Source organism: Saccostrea cucullata, unplaced genomic scaffold, assembly GCF_032062105.1.
Source record: "Saccostrea cucullata isolate Sc308-1 unplaced genomic scaffold, CSIRO_AGI_Scuc_v1 ctg7434, whole genome shotgun sequence".
In the NCBI taxonomy this organism is placed as follows: domain Eukaryota; kingdom Metazoa; phylum Mollusca; class Bivalvia; order Ostreida; family Ostreidae; genus Saccostrea; species Saccostrea cuccullata.
Window position 1 is genome coordinate 1,017 of NW_026933113.1, and position 10,776 is coordinate 11,792.

General features: G+C 32.9%; 1 protein-coding gene across 1 annotated transcript; it reads left to right on the top strand.

Moving 5' to 3' along the window:
* Positions 1-3,230: 3,230 nt before the first annotated feature.
* LOC134237282 (tripartite motif-containing protein 3-like) lies at positions 3,231-10,360 on the top strand. The gene is made up of 2 exons (XM_062719375.1): positions 3,231-3,360; positions 9,251-10,360. The coding sequence occupies exon 2, from the start codon at positions 9,263-9,265 to the stop codon at positions 10,103-10,105; it is 843 nt and encodes a 280-aa protein (XP_062575359.1). The 5' UTR covers positions 3,231-3,360; positions 9,251-9,262; the 3' UTR covers positions 10,106-10,360.
* The last annotated feature ends 416 nt before the right edge of the window (positions 10,361-10,776 follow it).

Sequence of the window (10,776 nt, forward strand, 5' to 3'; positions counted from 1 at the left end):
GGAGGTCGGCTAAATCCCAAAATTAATGAAAAGAAACGTTTCTGCTGAGGAAAAAAAAATATATTAAGGTCAATTTTATGTAATATAATATGAGACCTGGTATATATTTCTGAGTACGAAACCTGTATGATGCATTTCTTATGATATGCAAGTTCAAATAGTATCAATATATTGCGTGTCTAACGTACGCTTGTGGGGGAGAATTTCTTTTTATATTTGAAATGTACGTTACGTATGGTAACGTACATTTTGCGGATTTCTAACTGACATTTTTTTTTATTTAGTCAATGAATTGCGTTTACACGAGCGAAACAATATTATCGTTACAATCCATTTGACAACTGACCACATAAATCCATCTAAATGCACCCCCTATCCTCCTAAATGTGGTAGACTGTTACCCCATGCTAGAAAATTTATTACTAAGTGTCTTAAATTCATCTTTGGCAATCTTTTTGCAGTTTGTTTACTTTAATATGCGACTTTTCATCAATATAAATTTAATTGTTGTTGATAATTTAAAACAAGGTATGCATAGGCTTATAATTGGTAGAAAAAAACAAAACAAAACAAAAGAAACAAAACAAATAAACCCAGAACACAAGACGGTTACGTACATTTCAAATACTGAAAGGCACACAATACTCAGTTTTGTTTGAATCATTGCATTTGGGGTTATATTTTTCCAGATCTGCTGAAAAGCACGTATGTTTGTGTTTTGACAAACGATGTTGCAACATACTAAATGAAATTGTTAACAAGACTGTCGATGGACATATTCGGAATAGATTTATGTTTAGTTTCAATGGCCAAACACGAACATTTGTTAGATCATAGCAAAATACGTCTGACACTTATTATTTTTTTTTTGTCTGTACCCTTGCACACAGGTAGAAGTAACTAGGCTACGACTGGTGTCAATTTCAGCGAAACGGCATAAAAGAATGGTAATGAACTGAGGTGGAGGGGACTCCCCAATAATATGTGAAATGAACGTTACCGATGTGACGTGACATTCATGTAGTTGATGACAAATAACCTCGTTTGTTACATTATGATTTCTTATATTACTGCGTTAAAACGCTTCATTGAAATGATTTTTATGTCAATAATTGTTTTTTTTCCCAATATTTTCTTATTACTAATTTACATATTATTACAAGCTTGAAATGTACGTTACCTACTCATATTCTGAGGCAATCGTGTCTTTATAGTGGTGATTGTGACATATTTAAGAAATAAACAACGTTATTCAGTGAACATGGCGTTATGAATAGCAATTGCTCTGCTGGCATATTCCATGATGCGCGTTAGCGCATCATGGAAAATATGCCAGCAGAGCTATTGCTATTCATAATGCCAGGTTCACTGAATAATCGTTGTTTATTACTTATATTTGCATTCTTTGATTTATTCAAGAATATCAGAGGAAATCCTGACTTACATAAGGACGCGGCTTCTTGTCTTCAGTAAAGAAAAACATACGGCTCTAAAATCAGTACACCTGATCAATGATCCTTTTATCTAATAAATCACAAACAATTATAAAGCATTTCCCTCTCAAACACAGTTATCTGGATACAAGCAGCGCCTTCAACACATTCTCTTAATTTTTGTTTTGATGCAGTTGTGACGTCATCGATCAACGTTACTGAAACCCTCTGACAAAAATCAATGGTTTAACACTACATGATGAAAAATGATAATGCTTTTATAATGATTATTACTCCAGAATGCTTTTCTATGATTTTTTTTTTTAGTTTTTCTATTTATTTTTAATAGCTGAATTTATTCTTGAAGTAGATATATACAAGTTATACTAGTTTTCTGAATGTTATTACCCAAGTGAGAAGAGTTATCTTTCTTTGTACAAATATACATGATACAAAAAAATAAAAATATGGCAGTTTTATAAAATTTTAAAAAGTTTTATTATACAATTAAATACATTGACCAAAACTAAATTTTTAAAGATATAAGTCAGCAATATCGATTTTTTTGAATTTCTTTTTTTTTTCAAAGAATATTATTAAAAACTTATTTTTATTCCTATTACAAAAAGTTTCATATATATACTTCTCGACCCGTAGGACAATTGGAGTGGAGTTTGTTCTACACGAATGTGATAGAGCAATTGCAATCATAGCGAAAGCAATTGCGTCCGTCTATAGTGCTATGAACGCAGTTGATGACCACATTTTCAAAGTGGGAGAGAGCAGTGGATATGCAAATATAACACAATGTGATTACATAGAGAATCTTTTTTGGAATAAACTGAAACAAAACGATGAATTTTAGATGAATTTTAAGCTTTTTATTAAACAGAAATATATCTTGAAATGTACATTACATTTACGTAGTTTTCTAAATCGGCTTGGATATATATTAAAAAAGACAGTAACTACAAAATAGAACTTACTACATGTACATGTTAAGTTCCAGAATCTATAGAAAATAAAAAGATTCCAAACTGATCGCTCTAAACAAAACAGAGAGAAGAATTTAAAGCATATATTTAAAAAAATGTTTTATATGTCTGGATCAAAAAGTAACCTTTGTTTTTTGAAAGGAAAAGTCAAACGCACGTTCGTATGCCGAGAAAATATGTTGCTGACAGAGTTGGTAGGATGTGCTGGTGTTAAGATGAGATATTCCAATTGTGATTTTAATGACTACATTTTTTTTAACATATTTTTTTGGACATTGAAGAAAGAGTAACGTACATTTCAAGCTACATTTCTGAATAAAATCACCCTCTACTTTACCGTCTTGTCATTATTCCATGTATTAAAATTTGATGAAAAAACATCTTGAAACAAAATCTTCACATACTTTCTTTCAAAGGTAATTGATAGAAAAATTGTTTTCTTGAACTTCATTTTTTAAAAAATCAAAGTGGCATTTGTGCCCTTATATTGAGAATGGGTGTATATGATATATTACCCTTTGTTCAAACAAGAAGAGTTTCTCTTAATTCAAATGAAAACTTTTGGAACTTTTTTCCCCACTATATATTATGAATTATAGAAATAAAATATTTAAAAAAATTCAAACAAATTTTAAAGTTCTTATATTAAAAAAAAATAACTGTACATCATTCATTAGTTTTTCTCTTGGAAAAAAACTTTTTTTTTATTAATCATATCGCCGATATATCATTATCTTTAAAAGGGTTTTTTTTAAAAAAAAAACATTTTTTCCTCTTCGGATTATGACATCTCCCGATCGCCATAATTTGTGTGACCTACAAACGATGGCTGCATCATTATTATGATCATTTAAACATCTCCACGAAAGTAAACATCGAAAGCAGGACTGGTGTTTTCTGAGAGGAATTGGTCGATATTAACGCCATTGCAGGTAAAGCAAGATGAGTTATGCCAGTGATAGCAAGTAAGAAGTCAAAACAACGCAAACTACCACTGCCATTCTCTTTTGGGAAGTTAACATGAAGCGAATCTATGGCAGTGTTTATTCTCTGTAAATAGCAATTTGTGCCAATTGTTCATAAAAATGTAATCATTTTCTGACCCAAATTCTGTTGTATTCATCACCAGCATATAAATTGCGCTCACTTTGAGTTTAGGTTATTCTTAAACATGTTAAAGTGAGTGCATTTTTTCTAAATTTTCTTTTCCGGTATCTATATCGCCGCTCTGCTCAATAACGAAAGATAACGAGAAATATGGAGGGGGGATCAGAACCTCAATTCTCTGGAAAAAAATTTCTCTCTATTTTTATCTCACCTGAGCCGAAGGCTCAAGTGAGCTTTTCTGATCACATTTTGTCCGTCGTCCGTCCGTCTGTCTGTCTGTCTGTCTAGCTGTCTGTCTGTCCGTCCGTCTGTAAACTTTTCACATTTTCGACTTCTTCTCAAGAACCACTGGGCCAATTATGACCAAACTTGGTACAAAGCATCCTTGGGTGAAGGGTAATTTAAATTGTTAAAATGAAGGGCCAAGTCCCCTCACAAGGGGAGATAATCAAGAAAAGACAAAAATAGGGTGGGGTCATTAAAAAATCTTCTTCTCAAGAACCACTGGGCCGATAAGGCTGAAACTTATGTGGAGGCACCCTGGGATAGTAAAGATTCTAAATTGTTCAAAATCATGACCCCCCGGGGTTGGGCGGGGCCACAATGGGGAATCAAACTTTTACATAGAAATATATAGGAAAAATCTTTGAAAATCTTCTTCTCAAGAACCACTGGGCCAGAAAAACTGAAACTTATGTGGAATCACCCTGGGATAGTGTAGATTCTAAATTGTTAAAATCATGACCCCCGGGAGTAGGGCGGGGCCACAATGGGGAATCAGAATTTTACATAGAAATATATAGGAAAAATCTTTGAAAATCTTCTTCTCAAGAACCACTGGGCCAGAAAAGCTGAAACTGATGTGGAAGCATTGTGGGGTAGTGTAGATTCTAAATTGGGCGGGGCCACAATGGTGCATCAAAGTTTTACATAGAAATATAGAGGAAAAATTTTTGAAAATCTTCTTCTCAAGAACAACTGGGCAAGAAAAGCTGAAACTGATGTTGAAGCACCCTGGGGGTAATGTAGATTATAAATTGTTCAAATCATGACCCCAGAGGGTAGGGCGGGGCCACAATTTGGAATAAAAGTTTTACATAGAAATATATAGGAAAAATCTTTGAAAATCTTCTTCTCAAGAACCACTGGGCCAGAAAAGCTGAAACTGATGTGGAAGCACCCTGGGGTAGTGTAGATTCTAAATTATTCAAATCATGACCTCGGGGGTAGGGCGGGGCCACAATGGGGCATCAATGTTTTACATAGAATTATAGGAAAAATTTTGAAAATCTTCTTCTCAAGAACCACTGGGCCAGAAAAGCTGAAACTGATGTGGAAGCACCCTGGGGTAGTGTAGATTCTAAATTGTTCAAATCATGACCCCAGGGGGTAGGGCGGGGCTACAATATGTATTACAAGGGGGAAATCTGGTAAAGAACAATATGACAAAAGATTTTCAGTTGAGCGATGTGGCCCACGGGCCTCTTGTTATTTTTACTACCTTTTCCGAAGAGAATAATTTATTAAGTTTAAAATTACTTCTTGTTTTATTTTTTTATTTCCAATTTTATATTGATAATGTTAATTTTTATTTCTCCTTTCAATTCTAGCTTCTTGTGAAAAATATATATTGTTAATTTTTTTCAAATTTAATTTTAATTTAATTTGGTTTTAAAATGCTTACCAAAGAATTAAAAATTAGTCACAATTACTTTTACAGAGTGTACCAATATTCAATTTTGAATTAAAACCTTAAGTTCAGTGTCATCCTAGGTTAGGATTAATAATGCTAAAATTAAATCCTCGCTAAAAATTATGATCATTAGGTATTTGTCTAGCCAAAATTAATTATATTGATTAAGATAAAAACATTTTTAATTCTGTAGTACCAAACATTGCCAGTGAAGTTGACTGATTTCATGAATTTATTGATTCAAGAATGTTTTTAAGTTTTGTGTGAGTTATTGGTGTGTAAATCACGCAGATTGTCACGTATAGGCATATTTCACGAAGAGCGCTAGCGCTTCATGAAAATTGTACCAGTAAGCGGATTGCTTATTTTTTCCTGCGACGTTAATTTCCGTACTTACAAATTAAGAAAACATTTTTTTGTTTATATTTACATTTGTATTTAAAATAATTCAAAGTAAAAATTGATGGAACAGCTATTGTTCAAGAAAACTACACACGTGGCTTAAAAATGATCAGTGTTGTTCATGCACTGAGTAATGACAATGACCTTCATAAAAAATAGAATTTTGCCACTCATATTCTGCTGCTTAGATTTTTAGGTTCTGTCTAAAATCTTCAGTATAATTTTTTCAACATAGGAATTAGCTAGAGTTAGTGATGAGATAGCAAAACAGTATGTTTTTTTTTAAAAAAGTGTGGGGCGATGCAGCCAATTTTTTTTCTTATTAAAACAACTGAAAAAGATTCTCCACCGAAACAAAAATGGGCGCCGAACCTTCCACATTGAAATTTGTTGAAGTTACGATTAAAAAAATATTTTAATGACAATATTAATTTAAATATCTGATCAATGTGTGCTATTAGCGGATCCCCTTAATAATTTTTCAGGTAAAAACATCAGAAAGAAATCAAAGTTAGTACATGTATATTTTATCACTGTGCCCCTTCAACAGTATTTCAGCACTTTTTTTGGCCTTTCAAGAAAGGAAAAGGTAGGATGAGGGCCAAATCTGGCCCCTTATTTGATGTAAAAATTAGAACACTGGTAAAATTATGATAGTTTGTAGTTAAGAAGTTAAAATGAAGCTTACTTTAATATAAGCACTAATTTAAATTCAAAGCTTACATGGAAGCCAGTTTAGGGTGCAGATGTAGGTCATTTTTCAGAATTTCCTCAATTCTATTGGAATTTCATCATATTTGAGAAACTTTTCTTTTCAGAAAACATAGAGCACAAGCTTGCCTATCTGAGTGAGATTTTTACACAGAAACTGCAACTGATTTTAGTGTATAAAATATATAAATTTAGTAAATTGGCAAGCATTTGCTCTATGTTTTCCGAACCAAAATGTGCTGAAAAATCGACGAAAATTTGTAGGAGAAATTTCGAAAACTGACCTATTTCCTGTCCTCACTGTGACCTGTATATTCTTAATCTTGGAACCAATACTCATTTTGTGGCAGGGGTGACAACAGGTTTTTATGGATAAAGTGTTGGATCATCATGATCATTCTGAAAGACACCCAAAATCGGGAGCCTAATACTGATCTTACCCTATCTTGGCTTTTTTGTTTGGTGCACTGTAGCAAACTCTAATGATACAAGCAAATTCAAAGAATTGTGGCCCCCCGCTTTCGGTGTCTTTGTTGGTGAGATGTTATTTTTTATGACATATTGTGTCTAAAATGAACATCCTATCATATGTAATTTCATAGAAATTATCATTGAAGTAGATTTTTTTGAAGGATGAAAACCCTTGTCCTGACCGTTAAAAAGTTATGGCCGAAGTTAACGTTTTTTAAAAGTAGGTCAACTCCAAGGTCAAGATCAAAGGGTCAAAGTTGTTGATGAAAGGTTTTCTCACAAGGATTACATATGTTAAGTATGAAAGCCCTAGCCGTTACCGTTCAAAAGTTGTTGTCAAGGTTAAAGTTTTTACATAAGTATGTAGATCTTTAAGGTCAAGGTTGTTGGTATCCAATGAAAAGTCTTGCATAAAGGAATACATATGTGAAATATAAAAGTCCTAGTATCTACTGTTTTAAAGTTGTGACCAAGGTTAAAGTTTTTTAAAAGTAGTTAAAACGTCAAGGTCAAAGGGTAAAAATTCTTGGTATCCAACAAAAGGTCTTTTCACAAAGATTACATACATGTATGTGAAGTACGAAAGCCTTAGTCTTCACCGTTCAAAACTTGTGGTCAAGGTTAACATTTTTTCATAAGTGCGTTAATCTCCAAGGTCAAGGTCAAAAGGTCAAGTTTGTTGGTATCCAATGAAAGGTCTTGCCACAAACAATACATTTGTGAACAAGCAAATTCAAAGAATTGGGGTCCCCAGCTTTCGGTGTCTTTGTGGGTGAGATGTTATTTTTTATAACATATTGTGTCTAATATGAACATCTTATCATATGTCATTTATTTAGAAAGTAACATTGAAGTTGATTTTTTTTTGAAGGATGAAAACCCTAATCCTGACCGTTAAAAAGTTATGGAAAAGTGAAAATAAAATTTAAAGTAGGTCATTTCAAGGTCAAGATCAAAGGGTCAAAGTTGTTGATATCCAATGAAAGGTTTTCTCACAAGAATAACATATGTGAAGTATTGAGCCCTAGCCCTTACTGTTCAAAAGTTATGGTCAAGGTTAAAGTTTTTTCATAAATACGTAAATCTTTAAGGTCAAGGTCAAAAGGTCAAAGTTGTTAATATCCAATGAAAGGACTTGCCACAAAGAATACATATGTGAAATATAAAAATCCTAGTATCTACCGTTCAAAACTTGTGACCAAAGTTAATGTTTTTTAAAAATGTTGTTAAAAACTCCAATGACAAAGTCAAAGAGTAAAAGTTGTTGGTATCCAATCAAAGGTCTTCTCACAAGGATGACATATGTGAAGTACGAAAGCCCTAGCCCTCACCGTTCAAAAGTTATGGTCAAGGTTAAAGTTTTTTCATAAGTACATAAATCTCCAAGGTCAAAAGGTCAAGGTTGTTGTTATCCAATGAAAGGTCTTGCCACGAACAATAAATATGTGAAATATGAAAGTCCTAGTACCTACTATTCAAAAGTTATAGCCAAAGTAAAAGTTTGGAATTTTTGTGTAAAAGTATGTCAAACTCCAAGGTCAAGGTCAAAAGGTCAAATTTGGTGGTACCCGAAGAAAGGTCTTGTCGCAAGAAATACACATGTGAAATATGAAAGTCATAGCTCCACTAAATCAAAAGTTATGGGCAAGGTTAAAGTTTTTGTGACGGACAGACTGACAGACTGACCGACTGACGGACAGACAGACAGACGAATGAGATTTAATGTCCCCTCGCTTTCGCGAAAGCGGGGGACAAAAATGCCGCTTAATGATACAAATATCATTTAGCGTAGCAATTGCAATGCTGAAGCCATAAATTATTGCATTTATTTTTAAAATAGTTGACATTCTCAACGGCTAATGCTCAATCGCCGCTTAATGATAAAATTATTAGCATATCAAGAATTAAGGTAAAAATTCAATTATGTTGATGTCATCTACTTAATCGTTTTTTTTTTTTTTTTTTTTGTCATTAAAAGCTTTTAATTCGAGAAAATATCTGACAACTGGTTCATTTTTTCTTATTTTGACACATGCTATTTAGACATCCGTTCCAATCATTTTGTTTATAAATAACATAATTCTATATTTTGTCAAAGGAAAACTTAAACTATTGCTTTTTCAAATCAGACGTTACGTATGTTCCATTTGTACATCACATTTGTTTTGTTGTCCCCTCTTGACCTACTGACTTTAAACAGTCTGACATTAGACTTTTTTATATTCCAGGACACGATTTTCCTTCTTTTTATTCCTCTTATCCTGTTAACAAATATGCTAACATTTCCTAGTAAAAGATTTTCACACCTACCTACCGACTCAATAATTTCATATCGAGTTGAGAAAAGGTAACCAAACATTCTTCTAAAGATGTTCTTAGCATCGAAAATTCATATATAATGTTTAAGTTTTTTGATTTACAAATAATTTTAATGATAGATAAAGAGGAAGATGCAAGCTCAAGTTCTGTCAGCTGTTGTGTATCGAGTAACCAGGACAATAAACTATGGTCACAAATATGTTGTTGATGTTAAATATGCAGGTAACGGAGGAGTGTGTGTTTCTGTTGTGAATTCAAAGGGGACCCGAAATATTAATCCACAAGATAGTTCTATTCGCCATTTTTTCTTTGGTGAGTCCTGCTTGCCTTTCATGGATGAGTCTACTGAACGTTTTATACTTTTGGATAAAGAATCATTGTTTTATCGTTACATACATGAAGAGTATAAAATGCAGTTTGAGAGAACAAAAATAATTTTTGGAATGAAAAGCAACGTTTCGAAAGAATACAGTCCAACCAGAATAGCTTTGTGCAATGACAATGCAATATTGATTTGTCTTTGGAACCATCAAGTGAACGAGCGTTCTATGGGTAAAGTTATCAAGATATCTTTTAGAGGTGAAACATTTTTTGAATTAGAAACCCAGAAAAATAAGCCACTCTTTACATGTCCGAACTACATAGCAGAAAACGGAAATGAAGACATCTGCGTTTCTGATGTGAACGCCGTGGTCGTTACGGACGCCGGAGGACTTCTAAGATTTCGATACAAAGGTCTGTCAGATGATCCACAGTTTGATCCGTACGGTATCTGTTGTGATTCACAGAATAACATCATTATTGCAGACATGATGAAAAACAGAATTCACATGATTGACGAGAATGGTGAGTTTCTTCACTACATTCAGTACAAAGATATGAACAAACCACGAGCTCTCTGCATAGATGAAGACGACAACTTGTATGTCGGAGAATGGTCGTCTGAGGAAATCAAAGTACTTTCTCGTCAATGACTGGAGCCAAAAAAAAAAAGAAAATTGTTTCTCGAGACTTGTGTGCGGTAATAATGTATATCAATATCTCTTATTGTATATTTTTCAATGTCGAGGTCTTAAGCTTTTGTGTGCATTTTTGTTAACAATTATTGACTAAATGATAGTTTGAACATGGAAATTGATTAAATTACTTATATTGTATTTTTCGAGCAGTGCTCTGTCTTTCATTTTTAAAATGACGATTCTTTCTTTTTGTACAATCATCATCAATTGTTATTATAAATATCTGGAAAAAAAGAAGTAAAATGCCTTAAATCAAATTTGCAGCATAATTTGTATGTTTATTTTGAGAAACGTAATATGACATTCTTTTTTTAAACATATGAATTATGGAAAATAGAACATCTCACAAATATGTTTACTATTCAAGATTTGAATTTTTGAATGGATATCTTCATTGTCGCAGCTTTGCCTCAAACATTCAACAATATAAAACCCCATTTTATGTTCACTTTTTCCGAAAACTGTTGTCCTCCTTCCCTCTTCCTGTATGTTTCTGTTGTTTTCTAAGACTGTAAATATTTTACATGTTCTACAAATCCACTGATAAAATTTGAATCAATGTTAGCAAAAGGCATTCTCGAGAAAAAGAGATTATTGAATGTTAAAATGAAAAACCCAGTCCGCGT

What these genes read in the sequence shown, in the direction of transcription:
- LOC134237282 (XM_062719375.1), top strand. Translation starts at nt 9,263, where the DNA reads ATGCAAGCTCAAGTTCTGTCAGCTGTTGTGTATCGAGTAACCAGGACA.